This window comes from Panicum hallii, chromosome 2 (genome assembly GCF_002211085.1).
Source record: "Panicum hallii strain FIL2 chromosome 2, PHallii_v3.1, whole genome shotgun sequence".
NCBI classification, from domain to species: Eukaryota; Viridiplantae; Streptophyta; class Magnoliopsida; order Poales; family Poaceae; genus Panicum; species Panicum hallii.
The window spans coordinates 45,122,644-45,136,749 of record NC_038043.1 but is presented as its reverse complement, the minus strand read 5'-3'; the positions used below and the strand labels follow the sequence as shown (position 1 = coordinate 45,136,749).

The 14,106-nt window shown below is 54.4% G+C and overlaps 2 protein-coding genes across 2 annotated transcripts; both read right to left on the bottom strand.

The window, feature by feature from the left end:
• Positions 1 to 3,637: 3,637 nt before the first annotated feature.
• On the bottom strand, positions 3,638 to 4,925 carry LOC112883064 (GLABRA2 expression modulator-like). Its single transcript, XM_025948284.1, has 4 exons — positions 4,717 to 4,925; positions 4,516 to 4,617; positions 4,102 to 4,379; positions 3,638 to 4,012 (listed from the first exon to the last, which is right to left on the bottom strand). The coding sequence occupies exons 1-4, from the start codon at positions 4,808 to 4,810 to the stop codon at positions 3,824 to 3,826; spliced, it is 663 nt and encodes a 220-aa protein (XP_025804069.1). The 5' UTR covers positions 4,811 to 4,925; the 3' UTR covers positions 3,638 to 3,823.
• A 4,594-nt stretch (positions 4,926 to 9,519) lies between these two features.
• LOC112883062 (cyclin-D4-1-like) lies at positions 9,520 to 11,867 on the bottom strand. The gene is made up of 6 exons (XM_025948281.1): positions 11,424 to 11,867; positions 11,246 to 11,332; positions 11,031 to 11,129; positions 10,705 to 10,906; positions 10,507 to 10,622; positions 9,520 to 10,294 (listed from the first exon to the last, which is right to left on the bottom strand). Exons 1-6 carry the CDS (start codon positions 11,703 to 11,705, stop codon positions 10,034 to 10,036), a joined length of 1,047 nt encoding a protein of 348 aa, XP_025804066.1. The 5' UTR covers positions 11,706 to 11,867; the 3' UTR covers positions 9,520 to 10,033.
• Between the last annotated feature and the right edge of the window lie 2,239 nt (positions 11,868 to 14,106).

Genomic DNA, 14,106 nt, shown 5'->3' with positions numbered 1-14,106 from the left:
GCCAGTTCTTGCAGCACTGGTAGCCGGATCTCCATGGTCTCACTACGCCAGCCGCTACGTACCCCAGCCAGTCCCATCAGACACGTAGGCCCGATCTTCATGGAGTTGGCAGCGGCTCGACGAATTGCAGCCGAGCCCGGCATTGCTCCCTGTGGCGCTGTTCCGTGACAAGAAGTGTGCATGTCGTCTGAACCCTGAACTCACATGCTAGTTCCTCGCAAACGATCGATCCAGAGAAGGTTTAGCAGCAGACAAAGATCACCATGACGCGACGTGACCAAGGGCTTAGCCGCCACTGTTACGCCGTCGTCGTCCGCATGCATGCGCATGACACCGATGGCTCGTCAGGATTAGGGGCCGGGTCCGGTCAAAGACGCTGTGACGGCCCGGCATGCATAGCAGCAGGACCCCACGCCACGCTCCGTCACAGTAGCAGCGGTCGACAGCACGATGCGTAGAGCGGGCGCAGCGCTGGTCATCACGCACGAACTCGCTCACGCGTCGTTGCCACTTTTGTGCAGGTCGCTCGTCCTGCACAGTGTCCACGAAAGCTCGGTCCGGACGGACGGGGGCCTCCCAACAGAACCCAAACCCTTTTGATGCCGACGGTCGAGTCTCTGACTTTTTGAATCTTTGACCGAGCGCGTGGCTTTGCTGCTGCACGCTGGTTGATGTGGATGTGGTAGAGCCGGCAAGTCAACCCCTTGTGCGCCGGTCATCTTTTGATGGTGTGGGTACAGTCATGCTAGGGCAAGCTATTGCAGTACTCATGCTGCTTTGAGTTCGAGATGTCCCGTCAAAGGCCCTACTAATCACTAGCAGGCGGGTCATCTGGTATTCAGGTGTCATGGCTGATGAGCCATTCCCCAGATGGATCAGTAGTCCCATCCCATCTCTGATACGGTTTTTGTGTTTCTGCTAATATGATGCTAATAACATCTGTACTTGCTTGGACTCTGACACCGTCAAGTTATCAGACCTGAGCGTTTTAAGGCTCTTCAATATATATCCGAAATTCTGGAGGTCCAATTCCTGCCCGATTCAAGCCACGCGTCTGATTTGCACGGCACCATCATTTGAGTTCCGGTCATCTTCCTCGACTCCGGCAAGGCTCCGGCGAGGTTAATTAGGGGCTTGAGATTTTGATCTGGGATTTTCACTGGCGTAGAAGTAAAACACAGGTAAAGTGATGAAAACACGGCCGGTCGTCAGGACTTCGACTGGCTATGTCTTTTGGAGGCGACAAGTGCAGAGCTGAGAACTGAAGCATTGCCACTGCCAGTGCAAAAGACAGTATGCGTGCATGCATGCATGCACGGGCATGGCCATCTTCCTTTTGTTCTTTTGGTCGAAGGAGTGCAAAAGCGATAGAGCTAGCAGAGGCGACGCTGCCTGCCACAGACATGCTGCGTGCGTGCGTGCGCGCGCGCGTGCCTTGGATAATGAGCGTCTTCTCCGTGCAGCCTGCTGCCCATTGATGCCTCGAGCGGAACTAGCTAGTGGGCATTGTAAAAGCGAGCGACGGAAAGCGAGAGCACTAGTAGCTAGACATGGACTCGTCACACGCACATTGGCTGTAAAAAGCTTGCGTGTATTACCCTGTCATCGCAAGCTTCTCTCTGATGGAGTTCTGATCGGAGCACTAGGCGGGGCTGTAAAAGGTCCGGGTAGGATTTTTCGGCAAAGACGGCAGCTTTAGGCGGCAGCGGCACACCCACTCTGCTACGAGAGGCGTCGTCGCGTTGCGAGAGCGTGCGTGCCCTGCCCACGATCATGCCCCGGTATCTATCGCACATTCGCACGGCTAGTCTCTTTGTCGACATGGCAACATGCATACAGCAGGGGCTCGGATTGCATACAGCCTGAAGCCCTGAAACAAGGCGATTGATAAACCAAACGGATGCGGCCAGGCATGAGGCATGCAGGTAACGTAGCTATCAAGGTCGGTACACTCTGCCGATCGGCAGGGAGGCAGCTATGAGCTATGCATGCACGCGTCAACCACCCAATCCTTGGGGCGCTTGACCGGGGCCGATTGACCGTGGCCGGTAAGATCTGTCAGTGGCAGGCCGGAGAATCCATCCATCCTTTTTCCCGGGCCGGTCGCGGCCTCTCATGATTACGATCCGTCGTCGGCCGGGGCGGGGGAAAAGCACGGCGCCCCACCGCGCGCCAAAGCCAGGGTCGCGCGGGCAGCCATCCATCCAGCGCCAACACATGCGACCACGCACGGGGGCTGGACCGGCCGGACCGCCGGCGCACCCACCACCCGTATCCTTCCTCCCAAAGGGGAAAACCCCGCTCGCGCGACCGGCCGGGACCGGGTGGCCGCGGGTACGCTCGATCCGCCGCTCCGTTCGGGACCGTATCGGTGGGGAAAGGCGCGCGTGAGAGGGACAAAACGAGGCGTCGCCCCGGAGGTTTCCGGCCGCGGAGGGGGAGCTAGGGAGAGGCGGGCGCCCGGCAGCGCGGCCTTGAGACTCGGCTTTGCGTCGCGCCGCTTTGCCGCGCCCGGCGTCGGGTTGCCGGTTGGTTGCTTGCCGCTGGCGCTACCGCGCGGCGCTGTCCATGTCTGCCGCTTGCCTTTGCTTGTGGCGCCCGTGCGGACCCGGCCGTGCGTGCGTGGCAGGGCTTTTTCGGGCGCGCATGATTGGCGCAGATTCGTGGTCCGCCACCTACTTCCCGGTACGTACCAGTACTACGTACTGCTCGCCGCCGCCAAAAGTGAGTCCGAGAATTTGGTTGCGTGACGACGCGAGCGCTGAGGCCTGCTGAGGCGGCCCCTCGTGTGAGCCGCAGTCCGGTTGGAGCAACCATTTGGTCTGCTATAATGTGGATCCGTCGAGAACATTGATTCGGCCCAGGCCACGAAGGCAAGCCGGACGATGGCTTCCGGGGTGTGCCATTGTTGGGCCGCATGTAATTTACAATATGGCCCACAGGAGACTTAACGATTCGTTGGGCGGCCGCGTAAGACAAATAATAGCCCAGTTCTGTTAGGAAGAGATTTGGCCCACAACTCGCACTCAACGATCAACAAAGTGCAAACTTCAAATATACCTCCGCAGTTGGCACATTATTTCCTTTTGGGAAACGGGCGTTCACGCAGTATAAGTCCTCGTGATGTTGCACGACACGATCGGTTCGGACAAGAAACTGTTAGGGATCGTCCATGGTTTGGGCCGGTGTTGCGGCATGGGCCGAGCGGCAGACTAGACCAGACGGCCCATGAAAATCACTCGGGAAGCATAAAAAAGAATAGGAGCAGCAAAGAAAAGGAACATCAAGGAAATATTCGGAAACAGAACAAGCTTCTCTTCTCTCGTTCTTCTTCTTCCCCTGGTTCCTCTCTCTACTGCTCCTCTTCATTCTCTAAATTCTACTGATTCGATGATGCATCTCTAGTTCTCTTCGATTCCCTTGCTTTGCTACCTATCTATCCCAAACTCTATTTCCCTCGTACTTTTATCAGTTGCTACTGTATCAGACTGCCTGTGTTGTTTCAGTTGGATTAAGGAAGGAGGTTGCTAACAGAAACGTGAACGCCAGAGGTTAATCTGGCCCGTGATCACCATCAAGGCGGGTCATGAATAGTCATGGTCTTCTCTGAATAGAAAAGGATCAATCGTTCTCTCGCTGACTAACAAAGTCAAAACATACCATCAAATCCGGAGACGGGTACACCGTAGTAAGCGCAGCTAAACAACACGCTGCAAACAATGCTGCTACTGGCCGGCGGCACACACACGCACGGAGCGAGAACAGAGTACAGACAGAGCCGCTCATGACGCCTGGCGAGCTCACAGCACCACCGTCCATCCCCTCACGCCTGCAGGTTGCGGAAGCCGCTCAGCGCCTCCTGCAGGTGCGCCACCGCGCCGTCGTAGTTGACGAACCCCATGAACCAGAACTCGTGCCTGTCCACCGACACCAGCTGGATGAACTTCTCCGCGGGGTTGAGCTGGCTCGCCGACGCGCTGGCCGCCCTCAGCCGGTGCAGAGGGATCGCCACCTGCACGCGTTCCGCCGTACCGTCTCAGCCAGAAGAAAACGTCGCAGAACAACAGAGACCGGTGGAGAACGCGAGCTGTTCCTCGATACCTTGTAGTAGCTCCACTCCGTCCGGTCACCGCCGCCGGCCTCGTAGGACAGGGGGCCGTCGCTGCAGAAAGCGACCCTGGCCGTGGAGAGGTAGAGGACGCCCATCACCGGGCCGGCGGCCGTGGAGAGGTAGCACGCGTAAGACTTGCGGAGCTGCTCGTCCGGCGGGGCGCTGAAGGCCCGCCGGAATATCCTGTCGTGCCCGCCTTCCGCCAGGACCTTGGTCCCCTGGGCGATCCTCCCCACCGCCGCCTCCGCGATGCTAGGCGCCGTCCGCACTGGTGACCAGGGAATCACTTGGAATTTAAGCCCACATAAATCACAAGCTTAGCTACCAGTACTAATCTGATGATGATGATTAAGCTAAAGAAAAAGCGGCGATGGTTAGCGGGGCAACGAGGAAGAATCACCCACGGTGCTGCCATGTGTTGCGCGACAGGTCCTCAGCCTTCCTGGTCGCCTCCCCGACCTTCCGCCCCCACCGCGACAGCGCATTCTTCACCGTCTCCTTGGTGCCTGCGCGCGGGAACAACAACCAGACCGGGTAAAGAAGAGCCGGACAGCAAGATCACAGACAGAGCCCAAACCGAGCCATGCCCTGCACGCCGCACGCACCCTTGGACGCCGCCGGCTGCACCGGCGAGGGCATCGCGTAAGGGCTGGCCTCCGTTGCCGCCGCCGGCGACCACCTTCTCGCGGCCGGCTGCATCGCTCGTGGAATCGCAGGAAGCTGATTGGAATGTCCCCTCGTCGCTTCCCGATTCCCGTTTACCTCGCGCGCATCGAAATGGGCTGGTTGCTTCTGCGCGACGGTTGCGGCAACGGCGGAGTAGGAAACGGAAGATACTCCACTCCGCTCCACTATTTACCGACGAGCCACCATTCCGACAACCACCCCATTCGCTGTGCCGTTTCGGTTGCACCGGCTCCTGTATCTGTACGCAGGCGGGTGTGGGGCCGCATGCGTCAGCGAGGTGGGTGCCAAGGGAAGCGGCCGGGGCCGGCGCTCGGCAGCCCGGGGCGGTCGGACCGGGGCGGATCGATTCGACGGAGCCGGCCGTTCGGACCTAAGCGGACGACGCCACGTGGCGGGCGCAGCGGCCCCCCGGCCGGAACGGCACGGCACGGCTCCTTTTGCTGTGTTAAAAAAGGGATCGGTGCCGGTCGAGACATATGCAACGTTGCGGAGAGTGGACAGTGCCACCGCTCCTTGTTCGCGTCACGCTACGCAACTCCGCCAGGTTCAAGAAAGCCAGGATTTGGCATCGTCTGGGTTAGTGATCCTTGCTACTTTTTTTTAAAAAAAAAATAAGAACATCCTTGCCAAATATACTAGTAAATCAATAAAGATGTAAGATATCCTAGTTTTGTCCTAAGTTAAGCTTATACAATTTAAATTAAATTTTAGAAAAATTATATTAACACCGAAATGCCAAATAAATGGACTGTCACGACATATTTCTTATTGGATTTAAGAAAACTAGTTTGAATTGCAAATTTTATTTATTTTCTATAAACTCGATAAGAAAAGGAAAGGCAAGCTTGAGCCAAGACAAAACTAAAAGTTCTTACATTTTTCAAATAGTGGAAGTACTGTAATTTTATACACTAAGCATAAATACAATTTTATTCGGTGTTGACCCAAAAAAATACATAGCATACCTTTTCCAAAATATAACTTCTCATATTTCTGGACTAACGAGGGTACTGTTTACTACATACCCCTTTGTGGCTGCAGTAAGTCAAACCGCATCCTACACATGTTTTGGCAGGAGGAATTTATGAAGCCAAGCTTATTTACTAAGCTCAATGCCAAACTCTCTCTTGAAACTACATGACTCTATATTGTTGCTTTGAAACCTGTTGAGAACAAAATTCAGAAAAAAAAAACTCAAGGGAATGATCCGATACTCTTAATTCAACAATGACGTTGATCTCATGATCTGTGTTTGGTTGGCAAACAAAAAAATAGGCAGACTACTCGTGGTCTTGAGGACAGAAGGCCAGCCAGGCAGTTGGATGCCGGGGTGGGCCGCTCTCCACATGGGCTATCGTCTAAAAAGGCTTGAACCAGTTGATTAGCATGGGCTTGTTTTCAAAGCCGCTTATACGGCCTATAAAATTCAAAGCCCTTTCCAGCACATTAGTGCTTAAAGGGTAAAACCTATCGTTGTGTCTTCTATGCTATGGTTATACAATTGTAATATTGAAAGGTGGCGGGATTTGCTGCCACCATGTTAGGATCCTATCATTCATAGTGCTCACCACTTTGCCACCTCAGATTTTGGAGGCATGGCTGTCCATGTCATATTGGTTAAGAGTGGTTGGATGTTGGGCTCTAAACTAAGCTCCTAGCTACAATCCAAAGCCCCACACCCATAGGGGACTCCACATTGTATCTCAGCAAGTCTCCGGATTCATGTGTACGGGGAGAAAGCATCTTTCACTATATCCCAAAGCAATCCTCGGGCTTTAGGATTGGGACCCTCTGCAGCTCCGCCAACACAAATGACACGAAACGCTTTAGATCTAAGATTGCACCTGTATGGTTAATCTATACTCCCTCCATCCCAAAATACAAGTCATTCTAGAAATTTTAAGGCAAATTAACAAGAAGGTAAAATGACCATATTTGCTCCTATTTATTACCCATATTTGGCAATATGGCAATAGTTGATTCTTACCTGCACATGCACTCTCTAAATAGGGTAAAGTGACTTATTTTCTAGGATAAATTTTAAATCCTAGAGTGATTTTTTTTGAACTTGGACGGAGGAAGTACATGATTCCACATTCAACTTTTACTGGTATTTAGTTGTATAAATTTCATCTTTGTCAATGGTCACGCATGTTTGTGTCAAGAAAGAAGCGAAGTTACCGCCCACTCCTACATCTCTATCGTGAATTTCGAGGGTCAAAACAAACAAGGTATTTAACTGCAAGTGGTTTTGCCCTCAGTAGGTTTTCGGATACTCCCGCCATCCGTAAGGTATTTTGGTTTGTTCTAAGTTAAAATAGTTTGAGTTTGACTAAATTTATAGAGAAGAATATTAATATCTAAGATATCAAATAAATAAATTATAAAAATATATTTAATAATGTATCTAGTTATTCTCATTTGATATTTAAAATATTATTACTCTTTTCTATAAAGTTGGTTAAACTTAGTTTGACTTAGAACAAACTAAAATAACTTATATTTTAGAACGGAGGGAGCATGTTCTTTAGGAAAAAAAGGTACGACAAAACATATTAATTTACCGGTTCAACGTCATACGAACAAATCCATTCGGCCACTCTGTCCACGAAATCGCGCAGCTTTCAATTTTTCTTTTCCAAAACAAATGATCTAGCAGACGGCCAGACAGGGTCGCAATGGGATCCAAATGTTCATCCGGCATTCCGGCCCCAGCTTCACAATGTCCCATGATGACGAAACAATTGTTTGATTGCCTGGCACTCTGGGCAGAGATGCGATCCATCATCTATATTGTCAATTTCATTCTGTCTAGGGCTAAACGATGGACCTACCACACTATACTCTGGCAGTCTGGCCTATCACTGCTACCCCCGGCATTTGACCACCCTGACAACTGCCCGGGAGCCCTGGAGAGGAGACCCACCACCTGCTGTGCGCCTGCACCGTCCGCCCCGGCGGGTGCGACGCGTCCAAGGCGACGGCATGGGGAGCGTCGGCGTCGCCGACGACGAGGACCGGTCTCGGCGCGCGATCGCATCTCGGCCTGGGAGTTCCGCTGGAGCCTTTGGCCAGACGCGGCTACCGGGCTGCCCCGATTATTGTACTGCCGCCACGCTAGGCCCTGCAGCCCCTGCACGAGATGAAACAATTAGTTACGGTTGGGGCGCTGGAGCGGCGTGGGTTTATTCCCTCGGCCGCTAAAGGTAAAACCGATCGATCGGCAAACAGAAACAGCGCCCTGCTCTGCTCTGTTCTGTTCTTCGTGTTCTGTGGTGGTGTGCATGCATTCGGCTGTTGATCTGCCAGTGCTTTCGCCCCGCTGCCCGCCTGCCTGAATTTACAGCCAAAGCCGACGAGCTGTCGCCGCCGCTGGCGCGCATCTCGGGACGGGGCCGGCGGCCGCGTCGTGCGTGAGAATAACTTTGCTTGAGGTCCATGCTTGCTCCGGCCACGCCATGCGTCGCTCGTGGGGGCCGACGTGCGCGCACCCACCGGCTCCCGCTCGCTCCACCGTTTTTCTATCGGCAAAGTTCCTGAAACAAGCAGCAAACTGGAGGGAGCTGGGAGCAATGGCCGCTTGGTATAAGAAAATGGCGGCGGCGCGTATCTCTATACGGGATGCAACTGGCTGCCGTGGAGAGAAACGCTTGTCCTTTGTCCTGTGCGAGTGCGACTGTCTCTGGATACGGTTGGATGTATCTGTTAACAGTGGAGTACGATTCAGGTTCGCAGCTTTGGTGGAAAGTCGAAGATAGGAAAACTTATCAACCGGGATGACGGACTGTTTGTGTATTCATCCAAGGCTTGACCGGGGTTAGGTGGTGTGCAACCGGAGGTCACAGCCTTATACAATGCCGACCAGAGCCATAAACGCATGCATGTGATGGTGCTGGATAATACTGCTAACAGTAGTCGCCTAGATTCATCTCCCAAGGGTGACAAAACTGCGAGAACAAATTTCACAAAAATACGGCGCTGTTCGAAAGATGTATGTGCATGCATGTGCACAAACTGTACGCTCTGAATTCCGGATAAGAAACGTCAGAGCATCTTTCCCGCCTCAATGGGCGATGGCATGGAACAGAAGGAATTCAGTGTTGTCTAGCAGTGGTGCTGGTGCTGCTCCGGAGACCGGATCGGGAGTATTGCGCCATCAGTACTTAACTGTCCTTGCACACGCAGCACTTGACAAGCAGGGCAGGGTTAAACAGTGCAGCGTGCCACCTGAAAAAGAAATCCAATTCATCGAGGAACAAGCTCGCTACTTGCTAGACCTTTCGTTACAACTCAAAATAATCGAGAGAGGACCATAAGCTCGCATTAATCGAGAGAGGACCATAAGCTCGCATGATCGGACTCAAAAGTTTTTAGAGACAGATTCTCAAGCACTCCTGCATGGCACTAGCACTACTTTTATGGCCTATGCTTGTGTTCCCGAGGTCTCAGACAATGTCGCCTCTATTTTATTTTCCTCAAAAAGGAGCCCAATTCCACGGTCTCTGCAGACAAGCAGTCAAACAATGTTTGGTGGCAGCGAGGTAGTGTCCTAGTGGTACAAAGCAAGAGAAAACCGATGATTGTTGATGTTGATTGTTCATAGCCCCCTGAAAGAAACCCGCTCCCAGTTCTCCTGGGTCCTGTCTTTGCATCCTTGTTTTATTTCCCGCTTCTTGGATCTCAGTCGGTTAATGATTATGTTAGGAGTTGTGCGAAAAAAATGGTTATCGTGACGCAAGAATTGTTTGTTTCTCTTTTTTTTTCTTTTTTACAAAAGGAAAACGGTCGGGAAATTACAGAACGCAGCAAACTGCGCCGCTAGCTAGTTCACTGCCTACCTTGTGTCACCATCGCCTCATCCACATCTCCGCCTTTAGTTTGATCGTCTCGTCCCGTCTCAGCTTTGTCAACCTTGCAAGACCTTTGCAACGCCATGTCGCCATCGTGGCTGCGCGCCTACTGTTGGAAAAGCGCACGAAATTCAGTACGTTTCTACCATCCCAGGACATCTTTATTCCTCCGGGCGTCTTTGCTGGATCGCCATGTCCAAAATGCCCTGCTTTTGGTTGCCCTTCCTTTGCCTTTCGGGCTCCTTTGAAGACGGCGTCAAAAGCTCCCAGCAAAACCAAACTCGTCAGCCAGTGCAATCAAAACTGCTCGACTTTCATCAAGGACATGAGATGATCATTGATCAGCGCACAGAAGAGGCTTTTGATCCGTCCATCATTGGGCTAGTCATCTTCTAATCTTCCTCCTCTTGCTGCAAACGGCCGGGGAGCTGTCGTCGTTCTCATCGCAAAAGGAGCTTGCCTGCGACGAGGCAGCAGTCGTGTCGTCGCTCCTGTAGCTCAGGCAGCCGGCGTCCAGCACCCCCGTGGGGCTCCGCGGCACGGAGACGGAGGAAGAGGCTCTGCCGCCGCCGCTCCGGCCTTCGGTTTTAGGCGGCAGCGGCACCACGGCGGCCTTGATCGCTTCGAGGCATCGCGACACCCTCTCCTGCAACGGGAAGCAGAACAAAAACGTTAGCTGCCTGCCAGGCTGACGAGGCGTAGTAAATGCGGTTCACGAGTTTCGGGCAGTGCGCCGTGCGCCGCGCCGCGCGTGTCTGGACAAGCAAGTACGGTTGTAACCTACGGCTGCGATGCATGTGGTAAGCGCTAACGTACTGCATTGAAAGGCGCTAGCTGAATGCCTGAATCTGACGCTACCTTATGCATACGGTGGGTGCAAGCCTTGTCGATATCTACGGCGCGCTCTTCTCCGGCGACGGCGGCGGCGACGGCCGCGGCGATCTCCGAGGGCCGGAAATCTAGGCAGTGCGTCCCTGCTCCACAACAGGAACAATGTCAGCTCGGTTCGGAACGATCGTGGTCTCAACTGTGCATGAAGATACCCTGCCTGCTCACCTCTGGTTATGCACAGAATCAGCTCTGCAGATCGCAGGGCGGCGCGCCTGCTCGGCGCGTCGCCGCCGTTGAGCCGGTGGAGGAAGTAGTCGATGTACGAGAAGGGAGTGACCGCTTGCATCCTCCATTTGAGCGTGCTGAGGAGCAGGAGCTCCATCCTCTGGATCGTCTTCGCCTCGAACACGTACCGTGCGTCCCCGACCTGACCGACAGGATCCATATCAGTGATCAGGAACAAGGTTTCACAGTCAGATGGACGTAACGCGATACGATCGGGGCGTGCTCCACTGAAATGTGTGGTATATGCATCCGCATTGCTCTCTCACCTGCAGGTCGAGGGACGGGGGAACGTAGGTCTCCTCCATCTTGGCAGCCAGGGACAAGCATGCCACGGACAGCAGCTGCGTCATCCAAGCTTTGTCTTCCTGAAATGGCGAGGGACACGCATGATTACCATTTACTGGCAATGAAACACTGGAATACAAATAGACGGTGCAGATTGTGAATGCTACTTGGTCAGTTCGTAGGATTTGATCCTTACTGGAAGCTGGTAGAGCGAGAGGAAGCGGTCAAGGTAGTTGACGGCCAAGCAGGCCGTGAGAGGTCTGAAATTGTAGTACGCGTGAACCTGCATAGAGACCAGCTGTCAGATTCATCGCTGGGTCGATGCGAACAAGACTTCCGAGAGAATGTACGGCGAGCACTGGTCAGGGACGCACCTTCCAAATCCAGTCGACGGCGTCCGTCCGGACGCGGAGATCCAAGCCGCCGGCGCGCAGCCTCTCGGCGTAGTCCTCCCGGGGCACGTGCGCCGCCTCCGCCTCCAGGAACCCGGCGACGCATTCCTCGGAGGGGACGGGGAACTCCACGCTGGGCTCCCCACGCGTCCTGCTCCGCAGCAGCAACTCCTCGTCGCCCTCCGCTCCGAGGCCCAGGATGCTGCTGCTGTCCTCCGCGCAGAGCAGGATGGAGGCCGCCATCTCGTAGCTGCTCGGAGGCATTATCCCCTCTACGAAGGTTTCGGTAATCTGATACAGGTAGTCAGGTACTGATCGATGGTGGGTTTGGCTCTGATAACTTGGTCTCCTCCCCCCTCTTCTTCTTCCTTCCGCCGCTCGTGTTCTTCCTCTGGCTTGGTGCGAGCGAGGAGTGGAGTGGAAGAGGAGGGGCGAGTGAGCGAGGGGTTTGGGCGCCGCGAGGCCTCTTTGTATGGAGCAGCGTACAGAGCAGGCGGGGGCATTTTCGGCAAGTGATGACGAGGCGAGAGCTACAAGCCTATCTACAACAAGACAGGGGAAGCGGGAAGGAAGGAGGATGAACGGTGGCCGCTTTCGTTTTCTTTTCCTTTCTAGTCTGTACTTTGAGGCGTTCACTTTCGTAGAGCTTTTATGACATGGATTTTTAGGGCGCTTTGTGTTCTTTTTTTTTCTTAATTTCCTTCTTGGTCTTTTGACCCTAGGTAGTTAGTGGTTACCTTGCTGGTAGAGTGGTAGTAAGAAAGAGCGACTGATCTCAGCGTTGAAAAGAAACAGCGTGCATGTATGTCATGTTCGTTCAGGACTAGTTCACACACGGACGCTTTTTTACACCAAAAGAAAAATGGAAAGATTTACATTTGAACCGTGTCATCGAAACCGTCGTGTGGACTTTGAGAGTAGAAATGTGGAGTTTATGTAAGAAAAATCCTCATTTCAACTCCACTCCAGTTTTGGAAAGCCACTGGAGATTTCTAGCGACCTGGTTTACTGTTTACACATGATGATAAGAATTTTGCTATTTAAAAAGATGAAAGTGTGTGCATACATTATCAGTGATCAGTCGGTGGTTAATAAAAAAATGCAGAGCCGATTTTTCTTGTCTAAAAGGAATTATGCGTGAGCGTGACGTTGCATCGGGGGTCCAACATGGAGTCAATGCACTCGTGACGCGCTGCTGCTGCTCGGCGCGTGCCTCCCCGGCCTCACCGATGCGGTAGGTGCCGTTCACGTTTCTCGTGACAACAAGAGCATGGGGCATGGCCTCCCTCCCTCCCTCCCCGATCGAAGATCGAATTTGATTGGCACTTTCGCTGTCCGACCTGCTGTACTAAATTGCCGAAACGGATCTCCCCCTCTGCGTGGACCAGACCAGCTTCCCCCCTCGGCATCTCCGTGGTGTTCGGCCCTGCGCCAGTCCCCTACCGCTCAGTACTCTCACTGTTCTGTCTGCCCAGCTCGTGATCGGGGGTGCCCTGCAGAAGTCCGCCCGCCGCCGCGTTCTTCTGGCTCGCCGGCCGCCGCGGTCACCCACGCGTCGATCGCCACCGTCGCGGCACGCGTGCAAGGGAAGGGAATCCTCGACAGCGTAGCGGCGTAGCCTTTGCGCCATCCGGCAACACGCCCGCTCGGGCTCCGCGCGCGCGGCCTCCCGTAACAGCAGCGGCCAGCGGCGCGGGGGCTCCTGCCGTCCTGCGGTCCTGCTGTGCTGCCACTCGGCGGAACGCGCGGCAGCCGAGCCGCTCGACCTGCGCGCCAACTGACCGACAGATGGGCCCCGCGCGCGCGCATCTCGTGAGGCTGCCGGCCCGGCGCGCGGCGGCGAGCGATGGTCCAGGTATACGGCGCGCGCCTTGAAGGGGGTCACGGCATCTGCGAGAGGCCCGGTCAGCGACCGGCACCCGTACTGACGTTGACGCGTGTTGGGGCCCTGGGGGCATGGCTCGCGCGGTCAAGGAGGCGTACGTAGTCGTAGGCCAGGGGCACGCATTCTCCGACGACGGCCGGAGTCGGGTGACCACGCTACGCTACGTACAAATATACTCGAGCGGTGGCGGGGTGGGTCGGTGGGCCGGGGGTCGCGAGGTCCTCCCTGCCACGCACACTTTGCCCATGATCCAGTTTGCTGCGCGCAGGATGCATGGTCCCTGGCGAGGGCGACGACAGTGGAGTGGTCGAGATCCGAGCTCTCGAAATGGCCGCTTGACCGTTCGAGGAACGCCTTTGCCCTTTTTGCCGGGGCGCTCGTCATCTGACTACCGATCGAGGGGCCGGGACGGTGACCACTCACGCAAGACGCCAATAGCTACTGCAGTATGCTCCTACTTGACGAGATAAAGGGCGATGGCGATGGCTGTGTGTGTGTGTACGCACTGAGCTCAAGTCCGAAACAGTGGCGCAACGCAGATGTGCTCGACCCTGGCCTGCAGGCTGCAGGTCCTCTGATGGTGGACTGTTCGAGCTATTTCTGTCAGTTCGGCAAGGCTTCGGGCGGGTAGCTGCAGAAGTCGGCGACCGGGTGGAGGACTTCTGCATACGGCGAAGTGAAAGCCCATGTCTCCATCTGACCGTTCACGTTGTACATGGGTACGTATACGGACACGATGCCGTGGGGCCCCGTGTATCTCGTCACTAAACCTATACTGCG

Excerpts from the sequence above, each read along its gene's own strand:
- LOC112883062 (XM_025948281.1), bottom strand. The coding sequence starts at position 11,705 with ATGCCTCCGAGCAGCTACGAGATGGCGGCCTCCATCCTGCTCTGCGCG. Across the intron at positions 10,907-11,030 it reads CCCCGTCCCTCGACCTGCAG|GTCGGGGACGCACGGTACGT; the intron begins GTGAGAGAGCAA and ends CCTGTCGGTCAG. Across the intron at positions 10,623-10,704 it reads GATTCTGTGCATAACCAGAG|GGACGCACTGCCTAGATTTC; the intron begins GTGAGCAGGCAG and ends GTTGTGGAGCAG.
- LOC112883064 (XM_025948284.1), bottom strand. The coding sequence starts at position 4,810 with ATGCAGCCGGCCGCGAGAAGGTGGTCGCCGGCGGCGGCAACGGAGGCC. Across the intron at positions 4,618-4,716 it reads GCAGCCGGCGGCGTCCAAGG|GCACCAAGGAGACGGTGAAG; the intron begins GTGCGTGCGGCG and ends TCCCGCGCGCAG. Across the intron at positions 4,013-4,101 it reads CGGAGTGGAGCTACTACAAG|GTGGCGATCCCTCTGCACCG; the intron begins GTATCGAGGAAC and ends GAACGCGTGCAG.